This window comes from Haliaeetus albicilla, chromosome 28 (assembly GCF_947461875.1).
Source record: "Haliaeetus albicilla chromosome 28, bHalAlb1.1, whole genome shotgun sequence".
Taxonomy (NCBI): Eukaryota; Metazoa; Chordata; class Aves; order Accipitriformes; family Accipitridae; genus Haliaeetus; species Haliaeetus albicilla.
The window spans coordinates 2,045,935-2,064,280 of record NC_091510.1 but is presented as its reverse complement, the minus strand read 5'-3'; the positions used below and the strand labels follow the sequence as shown (position 1 = coordinate 2,064,280).

Here is an 18,346-nt window from a genome sequence, read left to right as displayed (position 1 = left end):
TTACTCTTGATAGTTTCAGGGCCAGCAACTGTCACCTTTCTCCTAGAGAAGACTGTGTTTGTTGCCCAGTGCCTCTCTCTTCTGGAGTAGGAGGGACAGCTTGTGTCGCTGTGTATTCACTCTTTATCAGACAGTGCAAATATGTAGAGAAGGATGGAGAGCGTATACCATGTAGCAGACATGAACTCGTTTGCCACGAGGGATGCTGCCGGCTGTTTCTTCTGGCTGAAATCTGCCTCAATACCACTGCCAGATCAACTCCCCCCCACTGGATATGTTTAGCAACGCAAAACAGGGTATTATTACCCTTGCTGTGTAGGTGGGATGTTGAAACGGCACAGCCTGGATTCGTTCCACTTTAAATTCCTCTACTGGGTAAGTGGGGACGTAGCGGTTCGAGGTCCCCTTTTTGTCAGTGGCAAGAGATCAGTGTTTTCAGATGAAGTGCAGCCCACCCGGGTGGTGATTCACCACCTACAGGTACCAATTTCTTCCCCTTGTGCACAAAAGTTGCGTAAGACTACTAGGTTTAAAGTTATGGGCCTCTGTTTCATGCCTAAAGCTTTATGGGACGAGCCCAAATCAAAATGATGCAGTTTGTTAGAGACTGTGGCAGATCCGGGAACTGAACTTTAATTTCCCCAGATCCCTGTGATGCTGTAATTTATAGCCCGTTCTGCTTCTTCAGTACTCAGTGTGATGCTCAGTTCCCCAAAAAAGTGTAAAGAGTAACAGAAATACTTAGAAGTCAAGTATATGTGCTGGAATGACATCTGGGCTCCTTGGGTGGGAAAGACAAGGAGGCTGCGAGTGTCATAAAAATGTGCATGTGCTAGAAAAGTGTTATAATCAGCAGCAAGGTACTATCGCCCCACTTTTTGAGCCAACTTCCCCCCTGCACCCAGCCAGAGTAATAATGAGCATCTCAAGTGTCTGATGATGGACAAGCTGGGATACACAATGTTTTAATACAGCCTGTGTTTGGAGAGTTTCGCAAAGAAAGAATTGTTAATGAGTAATCCTTGTCCATTAGGGCACTGAGACAATGAGCCCAAGCTTTGATTCATTGTGTTATCACTACAGGCTTCTGCTAAACCTAAAAAAAAAAAAAAAACCAAAACCAAAACAAAAATGTTCCTGTGTAAGAATCGTTAGGATACTGAACTGAGCGCAGAACTGTCTTACATCCTGCCATCTGCAGTCTTCCAGAAAAGAACAGTAAGTAATAATTCCTTAAACTGATAGCTCTTGCTGTTGTATAGTATAAAAGCAATTTTCTCACCTGAATTATTTAGTGGATGTTAATGGATTTTTGACCAGAAAAAAAAGATTTTTAAAGCTAGTATTTTATTGAAGAAAAACATAAGAAGTCATTTCATGTACAAAACTGGCGCAACAGCAGGAATTCCCCTTGGGAAAAAAATGTTAAGGTCATGAAAAATAATGACGGTGTTGGAATTTGTCTTTAGAAAGCTGGCTTCTGTGTCTGTGTGTCACTGGAAAAGAAAGCATAACTTTGATACTGAGTCTTTCCTGTAATAACACTGTCTAGTTAATTATGTGCATCAGCTTTAAAATTGTACTGGTTTGTTAATTTCTTTTCCTTTTAGGAAGAGAAAATGTTTTAAATGTGATTAATGGGAGAACAGACGACAGTCCAGAAAGGGAATAGTTCTATTTGTTTTATGCAATTTCTTTGTTTGACAGTTTTGGGTACAGATTCCAGGTGCATCTTCCGAAGTCCAGGACTTTAGCACTTATTTCACATAACTAGCACAAGCAAAAGGGGGTTTCACATTTCAAGTGATTACTATTTGAATCCATTGCCAGTTTTTAAAACGTCCGTTTATTCTGAGAATTCCAGCTAGCCATTTATCTTCAGAAAACTAAAATCATGGTGGGACACATTTGGCTTTTGTTATTTTTACTGCTATTGCTTGTATTACAGAGAACCTAGAGATCCCAAACTAGATTGGGACCCCACTAGGCTAGACAGGAGTCCAAAAACAGGTTAAGAAAGGAGGGTTTGCTTTTTTATCCGGTGAGAAATGAAAAAGGAGCTGGGGAAAGGAAGACACAGAGAAATGGTGTTCAGCAGGTCACCCCAGGGACAGTCAGAAGCTGGCCCCACTCTTTGAAGTTACTTGCCTACTTACAGAAATGCCACCGAGACGTCTGGTAGAGTTTTCAGTTCTAGTTGTGACTGACTTAAAGATATTTATTTTTGCTTCAGGATTAAGCTGTAAGAATATCCTTTTTTTTTTTTTTTTCCTGTGTCCTGTGTCTCTTTGCTACTCTGATTTTAAATGTCACATTAAAAAATCTAAACGTTAAATTTCAGACCAACACAGTAACACCAGTCCTGCCTCTGGTTCTCAGACTTGCTTATATTGTTGCTTATATTTTGCATCAGTTGCTGTGTAGCTGCCCGTGGTGCCACACATGCCAAAATGATCTGGCAGCAAAAGGCTAGGAACAAGGAGCACAAATCTTCCTAATGCTTTCATGTCTCTTTGATACACTTTGAAACAAACAAGCAAGCAAATAAAAAAGCCTCTCAAATAAGCGAGGCACTACATAAATATTCTACAAAAAGGCTATGAGGCCAGATCAAAAGCCTGTGAACTAGATGGGAATTTTCATATTGATATTAACAGTGTTTGGATCGGACCATAGATTAATGATGTTACTGAAATTTCTCTTTGAGCAATTGGCAGCCAGATGTGTAAAGAATAGGACAATATTACGGGACAGAAGGAGGGAAATGTACCTCACTAATATTCGTGAAAAATTTTGCCGGTGCTTTGATATATCTTCCTTTACTGAGTAACTTAAATAGATTCAATCATTCTTATTCCGAAGGTAAAACATAATTAGACTATCATGGAGATTTCCTGATGATCAAACATATTTTTACTTTACCTGAAAGTATGGGGCTATGATGCTTTTGTCTTTCAGTGAGCCCAGCTGATTTTAACTTTAATTATTTCATTAAGAGGCTTGGCTTTGCTTACACGGAAGCCAGGGGAAGCTTTGCTACTGACCATAGTAGGGTCAGAGGTAGTCCACTGATGAGTCCACAATAAATCTGAAACCTACACCCACATGCATATGTGTATACATATATATTTGTACACTCCCATGAACAAATATCCTGAAAGAAAGCTGAATAAACATGCATGCACATACATATGGTGAAAGAATAAACCACATATGTAAAAACATACATTTCAGTTTTCTCAGTTACATGTAGAATACATAAACATGCACTGATTGACTGTTCTGAAGTATGCTAAAGAATACATGTGATAAAATTTTATGTAATTCAGAGCTCTTAATATGCAATTCATGAAAATAATCTCAAGCAATTGGGCATATATTTTACTTTACATACTGATCTCTGTTTTTCTTTGCTGTATATTTTTGGCCTATGAAAATAATCTCAAAAGGTGCTAGACTAAATAGCTTTATTAACAAGTTAACTAAAATAATTATTTGGGGAAAAAAAAAAGCTTTGTAACTTCTCCCATGCTTCTTAATTTCTCTTGAGGGGGTCTTAATTTGGAGAGCAATATTGAGTTCCTGTGCACCTATCGCCTTTATTTCAGCTTTTACCCATCATCTGATGCATTCTTTTTTTGTTACATCTCAGGATGGAGTATCAGGCAAGTAGGCAAAAGCAGTCTAGATTCATCTTGATAGCAGTACCTAAAAGATACACTTCGTGAGGTAGAAATACCTATGAATGTTTAGTCATGCCAAAGACGCCTGCAAGTATCAAGAAGCATTCCACTATTATGTGGTTTTGGTCGCTAAAGAAATCTGAATTGAGAGTGACTTCTGATCCCAGGTCACGCAGGTGAACGTGTTCTGGAAGCTGAGAGGATATAACTTTGTCACCAGCCAAAAAAACGCCTCAGACCCTCTATCTTTGGAAGGTATACTTTTGCCAAAAGGTTCTGTGCATCGGTGCCGCACATTGAACCCTTTGTCACCCAGCCGTGTTGCTAGCAATTTGGGTGCCTCTGTACGTCTGCTGGCTGCGAATATCCCACCGGCTGGAGCGATGCTCCTGCTCCACGGGAGCTGCGGCCGGCTGGGACCACAGCTGTTTGACTGCAGCACCAGCCCAGGAGGGTTGGGCTGAGAAGAGGCTGATGACGGGGTGCGCGACCTGGCACCGGCTCGTTGAACGTGACGGGGTGCGCGACCTGGCACCGGCTCGTTGAACGTGACGGGGTGCGCGACCTGGCACCGGCTCGTTGAACGTGACGGGGTGCGCGGTCTGGAACCGGCTCGTTGAACGTGACGGGGTGCGCGACCTGGCACCAGCTCGTTGAACGTGGAATCCGCCCCTGTGATGCCCTGCGACACCGACTTAGGGTGACCTATACTATTTCTCAGAACGGAACAAGGTGTGGAATAAGTGGTGCTCGAATGCTCAGTAGTGTGTACCTGGTGTAGGTCTGAAAGCTGGAAATCAGTAGCTGCTGCTTTTAAATACCGGTGAAATTAATTGGATAAATCTAATATAGGATAGATGGCTCACAACAGGCTGGATTCAGGGACAAATCAAAGCAACATGTCTACCAGTATTTAATGAAGAGTTTGGTGTTCAGGTAAATTTACAGTAGCAAAGCTACATGTACTGGAAAATATATTTCCAGCCTTTTTAATGGTGATCATGTCTTGTGCCTTGCAGAAATCCTCAGAAGACAGGATTAATTTCCTCCATGAAATCCAGTAAATGGTCTACATCAGCTGAATATATTAAAGAAAATGAAGTATTAAAAAAGGTGGGGACTGTAAAATTGTAATGAACATTTGACTCAAACTGACACTAGCTAGATCAAAATTAATGTGGCAGGAGGGGTAGAGTTACAAAACCTGTAATGTCCTAGCATACTGGGAGGTCATGACAAATATATCCTCAAGTTTCTACTATAAACAAGGCAGTACTAATAGCACCAAGGGTGGGTTTGTGTGTATGTAAAGAATAATAGATTCTAAGAAGTCTATCTTGAAGTTAAGGAGTGACATTATCTAATGATGTGTTAAAAAATGGAATAGCCTCAAAGAAACAAGAAAGAAGTTTATAGACATTTCAAAGAGACCGTAAAAACACAGACACTATATTAGCATTTAAAAATATAGCTTGCTTGCTTTCTCCTTTATTTGCAGCACAGACTAGACAGATGCAGGATATATACCTTACAAGCTAATAAGCTATGCATTGAAAGTCTGACCGTATACTGACAGTCTAACAAAATACTTTAAAATGCGTGTCATCTTGGGACTGTCCTTAAAGTATTTTGATATAACATCCAACATTGCCTAAGCAGATAAGTTCTAGTCTCTGTATGAACATATAGAAAATCAGAATCCCAATGCTGACATGTTAGCTGTTGCAGTGTTAGCTCCTCATATTGGGTCCGAGGAGGAAACATGAGAAGCTGTAGTAGTGTCGGAACACAATATTCAAGTCTGGCTGCAAGGAGAGCTAATCCTGCAAGGAACTGCAAGGGTTGCACGCCTGTGAGCTGTAAGAAAGCTATCGAAGGGCTTGGACATGAGGAGAGGCTGGAGATGGCCTCTCTCCTCTGGTCTTCAGCAAGAAAATCCAGAGAAACCTTCAGGAGCCCTCTGAAGATGCCCCATTTTGATGCTTCTCTTACTGACCACTGTTAGGGTCTTGGCTGTGCTGCTGTCTTCTCCCATCGCAGAACCCTTGAAATGGGCTGTAAGAGGAACCCCCTTCCAAGGGTCTCTCATGGGCAGTTCATGAGAAAACTGGCTGTCAGGAACTGTAGGACCTTTGCAGCCACGTGAGCAGCCCCATCTCTCCAGTCCAGCAGAAACCTTCCCCAGCAAACGTGGTGGCGGGGCCGTATTGTGGTTGGAAGTTGACGTGTGCCTACTGGGGTGGCTGGGCTGGTTGTCAACCCCCATCCCATACAGGGATGGTTTTTTTGCTGTTGCAAAACTGTGTTTCTGTGCTAGATTTGAGACTGTGTGTTTACATGTTATTCGCCACAAGAACCCTATCTGGTCTGCGATACAAGTAGCTTTTGACATTTCTGAGTAAACTGTTTAAATTATCTGTGGGTGGACATTTAAAATGCATCTGTCTAATTAGAGGGCCTTTGTTTATGTTAGGAAAGAAATTAATGAATCCTTATGGACAAATCTGAATATAATTACACAGTGTGCTTGCCACTCTTACAAGCTACTTCCCAGTCTGCTCAGCACTGGGGCCTCCTGCCGCCTTCACGTTTTTGTCAGATGACTTCACTTCTGCTCGAGAAACATGCTGAGCCCTCACTGGGAAGCAGGCTGGGCTATAACTCTCAAATCCCTTCCGTGAGTGGAAACGCAGTCCCAGGGACAGTCCCACGGGAATAAAACCGAATAAAGAATCAAGAGTCTAAAACAAAGAAAAACAAGATTCCTGTCAACTTTATGCAGAATCCCCTTGGTGTCTGCCTAAACCCTTGAGACGTCTCCTTGTTGGAGCTGTACGTTCTGTTGCTGACGGTCCTGCCTCAAATGCAATCCTGCGTTGCCCCATCCCACCTACGTGAGCCCAACCTGGGCGAGGGATCCTTTTGCCCACCTTCCTCCTGGGCAAGGCACCGCTCTCGCTGTAGCCTCCGCTCGAGTAGGAGGCTACGGCAGGTCTCTTCCCTCTTATTTGATAGCCCGGCGGTCGGAGCGGGAAGAAGACGACCTGGGTAGGATGCCACTGTCAGCCCCAGGAGATGAAAGGTTCTCCATCTGACCTGCTAGGAAAGCAGGCTGGTGAGCGGGCACAAGCATCTCCCGACCTTCCCAAGCCGGAGTTATACGGCTGCTTGGGACCACAAAGGGAGCGGGTGGGCGAGCCCGGTTGTTAGACCAAGGCTTTGCTTTCTGTTTTTGCCACCGTTGATCTTGTTCAGACAGTAATTACTGAAGGCAAGATAAAGAGCCAGTCACTGGAAATTAAACTCAAGTCTCCTGGCTTGGTTCTTCTGACCTAACCATAAACTTACACTTTTTCAGTAAGCGAAAACTGTGCAATGATGAAAGGCTGATGAAAAAGTAATGCAAACAACTGGTATTCCCTGGAAGGGGGGCTGAGCAGCGTGCCCTCAGCAGGTCAGGCCAGTGCTTCGGTCTGTGAATATTTGAATAAGGTTGAGCATAAACTGCCATTAGTTTTAAATGAACAGCAGAAGGATGGCAAATAAAATATACCACAGCAAGGAAAAAACAAACAAACTAGATGCAGCATTTTATTTAAAGGCTGAATTAGGGATTGTAACTTCAAGCTGGCGTTTGTCACAGTAAATATTGAAACAACCTCCTGAATCCTGCCTTATAATAGGTACACAAAAAATAGTTATCTTGTTTTAAATATTATTTTTGCTTTATATCTTTCAGGGTCTCCTTTCAACCTATTTCTTAATTGACATATTCTTCCTGAACCAAAGAATAAATGGGATCTGAAATGAATTTAATAGGACATCACCAGCTAGCCCCTGCTGATGGATTTTCTCTTGCTGAAGGTCCTCATTTGTTTGGTAAGTCACCAAATTAGGTTAAAATAGCAAGCTATCCTTTACTCAGAAGCCTAGAAGAAAATGCACTGAAATCTCAAGTCAAGGATGTGTGGTTGACACATACCAACCTTCTTGAATCTTCAACACCTATGGAAGGAATGACAAATAATGGGTCTGTCGTGTTAATGTAATCCTGCACACTATTGCTCTCGTCACTGCTCATAGCAGAGCTTGTAGTTGGTTTTATAACACTATTCTAATATGTGAAACCATTCTGCAAAGACAGACCTTTGTATGTAGGCTGGATGTTTTCTTCATGTGAGTCTTTTAAATCAAGCTGAGCAGGTATATTTTCAGTTAATTTGTAATAAAATTATACTACAATGTATTTGCGTTGCCATATGCAAATTTATGAAAGTAATTTCACCTAAATTAAAACCATTGTCTTATTGAGATGATTAAAAACTTATGCTATTAACTTCAATGCACAAAAAAATTTGTAATGCAGGCTGGAAAATTCTCCTTGCTCCAGTTCCACTGAATTTTTTAAGGCTAAGCATGTGTTTGTTAATGAATGAAGAATTCTTGGTCAATATTTTATAAGCATGGGGAAGCTGTCTTCTGTTATATGCACTGCTAAGGAAAAAAAAAAGAGAGAGAATAATACATTTTTTAGCCTTTTTTTTGGCAGCAGAGGGGGACCTTCATTGAGTAACATGATACATTCAGAGCCTCCCACACAATACAGACCCCCACAGAAAGCTGCAGCACTTCAGAAGTTTCCAGTCCAAATAAGAGCAGAATTCTGTCTTTTTGAGTGTTGGAAAAATTGAGAACATTTCAGTTTCATCTATCTGAAACAAGAATAGTGGCTTGGGCATGGAGGAACTCTGACGCGTGGAGCCATCCCTGCTGCAGAGCCCTTAGGAGTCAGGAACATCTCCCCAAATCAGACCAATTCCAGTGTCTTGGCTCCGTACAGCTAAACTAAAGCACTTTCACTAATGATAACCAAACCACATTGCATTACTGTGTATTATTGGTTTTTTCCCTAAATATGTTGGGTTTTGGTGCGAGAAATGTTTTTGCAGTTGTTAAAAAAAGTATGTGTAAATAGCTAAACCACTTCCTTGCTACCTGTTAATTCCAATGTCAGGCCATGATATACAAAGAGGAGAATGATGTTCAAATCTAGGGTGCCAAATTTTACATCCAGTCATCCCTTTAAAAGTCCCACATAACTGAACTACTTCAGATTTTTGTCAAGAAGATTTCCCCCCTGATGTCTACTTTTCCACTAATTATTTCATTATTTTTAAAGAGTAACGATCAGCTAGCTTCAAAATACAAGGAAGCCTGTTAATGTAAAATACTTTCCCTCCACACTGAAATCTTACTCAGAAATTGTGAGGTCTTCAGAGGAGAGATTGTGTCTCCCATTATAGGTATTCAGAGCTTAGCACAATGGAGATTTAATTCAAACTGACACTTCTGTAACAGAAAGAAATAATGTATTAAGGGGTTGAATCAGGGTCCCATTAGGAAAGAGACTTAGCACTCCTGCTGGGTTTCACTTAAGCTGACTTCTGTTTTGTACGGCCACTTGGTCCAGTTTTGTGGGATGTCACTCAAGTCTCAGAAGTGAATTCTTTACAGATTTAGTGTCTTTTGCTTTTATAGCTGGAAAAAAACCATCAGAAATAACATGCAACTAAGTCCACAGAGAAAATTACTCATTGTGAAAACATGATTCCATCTCTTCAAAATGCTTATAGGAAATGACTTTGCCTCTCAATTTTATATTTGTAAACTATTTGCATTTTTTTTTTGACATTCAGTTTTGGTAGGTAGAGACTTGTGAACTCAAAGAAACAGGAAGAAAGCTTTTCTTTTAAATGAGCCTTAGAATACACATTTCTCCCAGGACTTCTCTCATATTACAGCTCTAATGTAATAAAAGTGAGAAACTGCTGGCTTACAAACATCAGCCTTTATCCAAAAGTCTCCTTTTTCAAAGATGCATACTCATATTCAGCAAAAAGCCTTGGAAATATATTATCTTTTCATTATGCTTCACTCAGTCTATGGGGAGAGTGTTCTTAGACCTTCAGAAACAAATCTAAGTGCATCTCCAAACATTAGCTCCAGGTTTCTCAAAAGAAATGTTGTCAGTAGTGAGCTGCTTGTGCTGTGAGACTCATCACCATGGTAATTCCAGGACACTTCTAATGTACTCACCCTCAAGATTCCTAGTTGCAGCAGGTTTCAGAAGAGCTTAAAGGAAAAAAAAAAAAAAAAGGTTTTCTACCTTTCAGTAGTTGGAAATTTTATGTTGCTATTTTAACGGTGTATGTCTGAGATGAAGTATCTCTTTATGTCTTTGGAGTTAGTGTGTTTTAACTGCAGTTTTTCACTTCTGTAGCTATGAGTCCCTGGAAAAGGGGGCTCAAAATACAAATGAGGAAGGATCTTTAACCCAGCAGAAGTGAGGGTCCTTCCCTTCCATCCTGTCTTCTTGGAAAACTGCTTCTATTTTTCTACCTCACTACTGAGGAGATTTAGAAACATCCTAGATCTCTTTATGGAAAATATCTTTTTGAAGAAGTGGCCAAATTAAAATGATACATCCTCTGTAGCATCTGCCTGCGAGATCAACTTTTTCTTCCTTGCAGCTCTGGTTTTCCCAGCGAGGGAAAGGGACTCTGGGTGACAAGAAATCCCGGGGGTGCATGTGTCTCGATGGGACCTATCCTGTTGAGATGCTGCTCTTCCTCAGTCAAACCCTGTTTTTATTTCACAAGCCCCATTGAATTGAACGGGGCCGGCTATGTGAAGGCTGGTCCAGTTTCATATACTGCACTAAGAGAGTGACACACCTACCGATCCGCATTTTTGAACCCCTGTAATTTAGGACTGAAACCCTGGTCTCCTTTAAAACCTTTGGGAGCTTTGTAGTTCACTTTAGAGCCATGAATTTATTCTGTGGACGCTTCTACCATGATAGACATAGACTGCTCTGAGCTCCTCCGCTTCGCTCCAAATTGACTGGACACAGGCTGTGACCTAGAAGATGCTGAGGTGCGTTAGCTGAAGCTGACAAGCCTTCCCCTAAGGCTTGGCAGTTCTGCTGGGACAGCAAGACTGTTGCAGAAACGTATTTGACAACTTCTTCCAACTGCCTTTGAAAGTTTTTCATATTAGGGCCAATACGTGTGTTAAATACCTATATCTCCATTATCTTATTTTTTCCAATGGTTATCACTTGCCCTTTTTTACAAGGGACCGAACTAATTTTCAGACACCAAAAATGTCTCCTTCATATTTTAAATGTGGAGGGTAAACTTATATATTTGCATGGCATCTGAAATATATACAGCAGTTGACTCAAACTGTCGTTTATATAAGTAAGTAGCAGGCCTTCAAAGTAATAGTCCCATTCTATTTTCTGTGAGAGCACTTTATACAGGAGTTATTAATATGCAAGATATTAAGTGTGAAACTTCAGCTATCAGAGATGGAATTATTTCCAAGAACCTGGAAAGATAAGTCAGTACTATTATATGCTTAAAATGAATAAAGACCTATTTTAAGTATTTTTTGATGGCCTGATAATGTCATCTTGTAATGTGACATCGAAATATAACAAGACAAGAAACGCCACCCTCATTGTCCATATCCCTAGCTGAGAAAGAAGTTTTGGGGGTGAATGAGTGCTCTTAAAAGCTGTATTGAAACAAACAAGGAAGAATAAACAAAAAATGACATGTAACAAGACGGAAAAGAAAGCAATACATCTAAACTTGTCTTAAATATATGACAATGTAAAAACAACAAAATGCCATTGAAAATTGTTGTAGGCCTAATTGTTGTGCCTAAGATGAGCTTAAAAGGCTGACTCCCTTTAGATAAATTTATATTTGTTCTGATTATGCTTTTTTAAAATAAAAAAGATAGTAGGATCAAGTGTCCAAACTGATTAAACAGCTTCAAGATCATAAGATATGTTAAATAACTACTTACCTTTAGCACCACCTGGCAGATGATGCAACATCTGGCTTCATCCCTGCAGAGAAGATAATTAGCCCCGTAACAGACCCCCAAATCACAAGGACACAAACCAACACAAATTAAAACAGAGTATCATGTATGTATAATAATTATGAAGAGTGCCAAACCAAACAGAGTAGCAATCTGAGAAAAAAAAAATTAACGAGAAGGAATGCAGGTGAACGGGGCTCTGAGGGTGAAGGTTGCACCGCCGAGCAAGGCAAAACCAAAATGCATTTGTGCGATGCTTTCTGTTGTGCACGTGTGAGCCATTTGTGGATCTTGTCCTGGAAAGGAGACCGTTCTGTGAAATAAGGGGAATCTTGCAGTCTGGGTCTTGACTCTCTGCCTATTTACTTCCAGGCGTGATCCTCAGACCTACTTCTGGTCACGATGTGATGGGTCTTAGTGGGCTCATCCACAGTGCTAAAAGAAAGAGGCTGAAGACTGAAAGGGGCACAGCACCCTTGACTGTCCATCTTGACACTACTCTACTCTTATCTTGCTCTGGGGCTCTCTTTTGGATTGCTTTAGTAGGTGTCTTTAAGACCTGGGCTTACTCCAGGGACTGCTTCCAAAAAGGCAGCATGGCCAAGACTGCAGTAGGTTTGGGTCCTTTTACCCCACACTCCCCTCTGACCCTGTCTCGGTGGGGTTTGTACCTTCGTACTTCAGCTGCCGTCAAACCAAGGCGTGCCACACGATCTTGACTTCAAGCTGTCCCAGTAGTGCTGGGGTGGCATCCAACACAGCCCTCGCAACGTTACAGAGGCTTTGAACCGACGCGACGTATATTAAACGCTAACGGCTACGTGGGCCCAGAAGGGCGAGGTCAGCAGCAAAGACCGCGCGGTGCAGGCGCACCCTGGCCACCCCGGAGAGAGTTGGAGTTACCCCTAAGCTACGTGGATGAGAAGTGATCCTTGGCGTTTGGCCTCGGGGCAAGGACATCTCTCTGGCACTCTTCTATCTTGTCATGCAGATGTGTCCAGCATGGCCTGAGCACGTTGGCCTTTTTTTGAGAATACATTTCTGTGCTTAAATCCAGTCAGCTAAAACGTGCTGCTTCTGATATTGAAGTGGTTAATCCATTGCACAGAATCACCTGACATTACTACATATTTACTGATAAAAATATTGTTGTAAATAAACCACAACAGGTACAAAATTACAATGGCTAGGCTACTTGGAGGCATCCCCTTAAACGGTAACCAAATTTTATCCAGGTAAATCCACGCTGGGAACGGACATTGCTATTGTTTCAGACATTTACAAACAAGTTTCTCTGTAATGAAGTTAATCAGTAAACTATGTAACCTCTGGCCTGTGTCACTCCTTCGCTAATCTTAAAGAAAGTTCTCACAGTAAAGAAGGCAACAGGATACGGACAAAGCAGAATTAAGAAGTTTTATTTATACAAAGTCTTTAGGGGGAAAACAAAAAGAGAGGGAAAGGAGGACTGGGTACCTCAAGGAGAGTATTTTTCTTCAAGAAATGGTCAGACTGAAGACAGCCTGAGGTAGGATATTGTCATGTTCTCACTTGGACGTGTTTGCCATCTATTCTTGCATTCTTCCTTGAAACTGTAGGATGCTAGAAGGTTGTTTAAACCAAGTGATCTTTAAAGATCTGCAGCAAATAATTTGTTTGGAATTAAATCGGGATTTCATTAATGGTTATGCTATGGTTTCCAAATTTAATCCTGAATCTTGTTCTTATTTCTTTAAGTTCCTTCATGAATACCCTATGGGGAGTCAGAGGTTCATATTTTAAATGTTCTTAGAATTTTTTTCTCTTCAATAACTTTTACATTAAAATGCGATCTCGTAATTTCTGTAATATTCTGGATAAAACCACCTTCAGTCTGCACATAACCTCAATATAATTCTGCAGACTGAAAAGGCTCTCTTTAGCTCCTACAAGGAAAATTCCCTTTCATTTCTGCAAGTGGTTAAGCCTACATCAAATAATTTTTCAAGTCTCATGTAAAATATTCTGTGTAAAATTTAAAGGAACAAAAGCACAACTCTCTGATGAGTTTCAGCTGCAAGTGCTATTGTGGAAAAATATTTGTAAAATGATGACCACATCTATGTGAAGTTTTCACTTTGATATTAGTAAGCTTTCCAGATTTCTGTAAAATGTTTTTCACTTGAAAATATTTATTTGCAAAACACAGTCTAAAAGATGTACAGCTATAAGTAACATCACATTTGTGTGTGCTTAAGCAGTCTCTCTTTAAAAATGTAAAAGGTACGCTTCTGAAAGGAAAAACGGATAAATGTTTCAAAATAGTGAAGACCACACAAACGTAAAAGATCGCTGTATTCCAGTGAGCTTATTTCTGATTTCACTTTCACTGCTTATACTACTGCCACTCCAGTGACTCCAGTGGGCTGGCTCATGCTTTACAGTGGCATGAGACCAGCCCGTCTCAGACTTCCACTAATATATACCTGGAGAAAGGCATATGTACATTCCGGTTGGCAAGATAAGATGAGTTTTCTTTTGCGATAAGAAACTCTTTGGTCTAGACTCGTATGTACTTTGCAAAGCAGAATTCTAAAAATCAGTGTGGTTTTCAAATGTGGCGTGGGACAGAGCAGTTTTTTAACAAGCCCTGAGATTATTTTTTTACTGTTGAAGGAGTGTTGCCTTCTCTTCTTGCTCTTTCAGAGGCCCAAGCAGCGCAGGAGGCTGGCATAGAGCTTTTGTGGCATTCCCTGTGGATGGCATAAAGTTAAAAATCACTAGCCTCTTCCTTTTCATTTTGGGATTGTCCCACTATCTTTTAGAAAACTCAATCAACCAAGTAATTACTAACTAGCAAATGACAACTTAGGTCTCCATGGTGAACAGATTCCTTTCCAAAAAGAGACCGAATGATTTGTATAATGATTGTGTGTCTCACAGTTAACACCAGTTTTTGTACCTGTAGTACCTTGACCAGTCTTTATGAGTAGCAGTCTCAACAAACGGTAAATATAATTAAAGAAAGACCACCCGCTCATTAAGCCTATACCGAACAATAAAGGTCATCATTAAATCATTGCTGTCCTCACCCTTTATGTGTTTTGTGACCGCTGCAGCTGGCAGGGATCAGTGACAGTTTGCATTTGATGAATGAAGCTGTAACTTCACCTCCAGGCCCTTCCGCAGAGTCCCCAGGTGCCTGTATTTTGTCTCGGGTCTCTGTATGTCTATGTTGTTTATTTAAAGGGCATAAACTTGGGTTCGGGGAGTGCCTTCTGCTATTCTGCTTCTGCTAGTGTAGTTCTCAGGGCTCTGGCCTCTTCTGGAGCAACTAAATGCAACCATAATTAAACTAATTGTTACTAATAAATGACACCATTATTGTCATTTGGTTTTGTGTCACATTTTTGCAGACATACATCTTGCTGCTTACTCTTGAACTAGGACCTCAACATTTGCTATTGGCAAAGATGTGCTGTGGACAATACAGCAATCACAAAATGCAAAACACTTGCATGGCTTCTGCAGCATGGTAAAGTAGGAAGGGCAGAAGGCTGCAGAGCAAGAGCATGAGACCTTGAAAGTGAAAAACTAGCTGAAACGAAAGAGGTTAGTTTCTGGCACCAACTGAAGTGAGAGAAAGGAGAAGGAAGAATCCCCTGCCACAGATTTGAATTATTGTTGTCACTACAGGTGTTCCCTCTTCTCAACTGTTAGCACTTCTTCATTGTTTCTGATTCCTCAGAAGTGAAGGAGACTTGCCAGGGAACTGATCTGATGTCAGCAAAAATGTTTTTGGAATGCTTCTAAAGCGCTGTTAAGTAATGGTCACCAATAAAGAGTAGTCTATGATTTCTTTGTACTGCTGTTGTCTCCAGTAAAATGGGACTCAGCATCTTCCTGGAAATATGCACTATTTTTCTCAGATTTCTCTTCTTGGAGCGAATGAAGGAATTGTGTCAGTGTGTTCATGAAACGGCAAGATGTGGCTTTCTCCAACACAAGATAGGAAGTAGTTTGCAAATAACTTTTAAATTGCTGTTTTCAGCTGTTTGACATGGGCTTGATTTTAATTACACTGTCCAGGGACTGCTAGGTGGTGGTGTCCTTGTAGTACAGCAAAACAGGAGACTTAAGTTGTTTGCATTTTTGAACCTGTTATTTAATGGGCAAAGTTAAGATAGTCTCCAGATACTGTGTCGATCCCGACAGGAAAGGTTGCCATTCCTTGCACCACTGCCAGTTTGTCGTTGGCTCAGAGGTGAACGGTGCTGGATTACGGAGATGCTTCCCATCAGAACTGCACAACTGCGCGGAGCGGCGGGGCTGGGGCCAGGCTGGGAGCCACTGGACGTGGGATGGCGAAAAGGTCGCGTTTCACCACCTGTATTAGGAGTATCTTCCCTGTTCCTTCGTGGTAACCTCACTTTTCCCTTTCAGGCTCTAGTGGAAGGTTTATTTCAGGTTCTTGGCTTTCTAATTAAGCCTCATTCTTGTCATCCAGTGCAGTTATTCCTTGTCATGATGTATTAATTCAGAATTAAATAGAAATTAACATGATGTTTGAGTCTTCATCTAGCTTTCACCAACGCCATAGGGGTTTTGGCTTTTGTTTGGATTTCTCTTATTCTGCTGTGAGACCTAATTCAGGTTGCTAGCTTCTCTGTGGTGTGGATTGCTCATTCTTGAACATTTATACAATTAGCTGCATGGTAACTTTCAAGATTTTTTAACGTAAGTGCCAGTGCCGGACATTTCCACCAATAATAAAGGAGTGGCTGAGAACAGCTAAGTTACTTTTAAAATATCTTGCAATGTATTTGGGGAGGACCAGGGCCACAGCAAATCTGAGCTCAGATAATGCAGTCTTTATGATTATGCCTTGTTTTTGAAATGGATGTCTGGAAGTGGAAACTTCTCTGATAACTGCAGTTTCATGGTAGTAATAGAAATTGGGTTTGCATTATTATTTTCCAGGTGTCCTTTCAGAGCCAATGAGTTCTCCAGTGCAAGAGGCCGATGTGTCACCTTACGCACAGTACAACGGTGTGCCATTTCCCCAAGTTCAGCCTCAGATTTCATCACCGCCTTATTACTCCAACCTCGGCTTTTACCCTCCGCAGCATGAGGAATGGTATTCCCCCGGGATGTACGAGCTCAGGAGAATACCCTCAGAGACCTTGTTCACCAGGGAGACGGAGATCATGGATATGCCTGCAGCCAAAAAGCCTAGACTGGGTCACTCCACGGGAAGGGTGAAAGGAGAAGAGCTCTGTGTGGTCTGTGGCGACAAAGCCTCTGGGTACCACTACAATGCTCTTACTTGTGAGGGATGCAAAGGTAGGATGACATCAATTACAGAATACAATTCAGCTAATAAGCACAGCAGTTTCTGATTTTTTTTTTTTAATGTCTTGTTAATTTTATCCGAGTCATTAAGCATTTTAGAGATTTACGTTTGGATCTGGTGTACGCTATTCTGTATTTTCCCCAAGGCAGATTGACAGCATCTTCCACCATTGTCCTGTGACCACAGAGCACCACTGGCCAACCCACGGCTCTTGAGCCATCATTAGCTCTTGGTAAACTGAAGAACAGCTTCCATGTGGGGACCTGGCAGCCTGGCTCTGCTGTCTTGGAGGCTGTGGAAGGAACCAAACCCACGGAGGCCGCTGGGAGTTCAGTGCTAGGCTGCCCTAGAAATCAGCTGCAAACCCAGCCCAAATGCCTCCTATAGTGTGCATTGAAAGGAATTGAAAGCCATCAGCTCCCACCTGCAGCCTGTTCCTGGAGAATCTCTTTCCCCCAGCTCCCAAAAGATATGGTGGGTGTCTTCAGGTTTGTGAAATGAAAGGGTTGCTAATTCTAGACTTTCTTCAAGGGATAGCCCCTATCCCTACAGAGGGAGCTTCTTCAGGAAACAGGTGGTATCTTTAGGATGAATATCTTGCTGCTTAGGAGAACAGTATTCACAAGTTGGTGTCATGATAAATGGCATACCAAAAACCATTACCATTACTGGAAACACGATTGCCAGATATTTTAGCAGAGAGGGACAAAAGGTTATACAGATAAAATAGAAATTATACCTAAAGACAATTACTCTGTGACAGGGCTGACGTACGTTATAGAAAGAAAAATATTGCCCCAGTTTTTCATTCTACTCTGTGAATAAGTATTTCATTATCATTTCTGTTCTATGGATAAAGGCTAAAGCATGGACATTACTGGAGCACTAAAATATCTTAATGTGGACCTCACTGTCACTCAGAGTGGACTTTGAACTAATTTGGGGATTTGCTTTATCTATTACAAATTTATTTCTGAGGGCACAACAGACCACACTGGTGAACCACTCTAAACATGGATACAGTCAAGGGTCATATAGTTTATCTCAAGAATTCCAATAAATAGGAGATTCATTTCTTTCTGCTGTCCATGTGAATAGTCTCAAAGCCAAAAAATATGAATTAACTCATATGAATGCTGTCATCATAAACCAGATTAACCTCAATTTTAATGTGAAGATTCCAAGTAATGATAAGCTTACTCTGTTAGTAAGCTATTCCTACTGTTTATTAACTTCATTATTAAATGTCTTAGCAATTTTTCAGAGACTTACAATTACAAACTATGGAATGTTCTTAGGAGAGAGGTTAAAACCACCAGGTATGCACTCAGACTAAAACCCCTAGTGAAAGGAAATATGCGTTCATCTCTCTACTGATTCAGTTTGAATCACTCTGTGTAACCATAATTTTACTGCTTTACTGGGATAATTTATT

At 41.1% G+C, this 18,346-nt stretch overlaps 1 protein-coding gene across 4 annotated transcripts in view; it reads left to right on the top strand.

Annotated features, from left to right (window-relative positions):
- The first annotated feature begins 911 nt into the window (after window positions 1-911).
- Window positions 912-18,346, top strand: part of NR1H4 (nuclear receptor subfamily 1 group H member 4) — a 40,121-nt gene continuing 22,686 nt past the window's right edge. Inside the window, exons 1-4 of one of the 4 annotated variants that reach the window (XM_069773297.1) lie at window positions 912-1,218; window positions 4,703-4,796; window positions 7,423-7,562; window positions 16,539-16,901. In XM_069773297.1, coding sequence (XP_069629398.1) covers window positions 7,478-7,562; window positions 16,539-16,901 — 448 coding nt within the window. In that variant the 5' untranslated portion in view covers window positions 912-1,218; window positions 4,703-4,796; window positions 7,423-7,477. The remainder of the gene's footprint in view (window positions 1,219-4,702; window positions 4,797-7,422; window positions 7,563-16,538; window positions 16,902-18,346) is intronic. The other 3 variants (XM_069773294.1, XM_069773296.1, XM_069773295.1) reach the window with 3 other exon arrangements.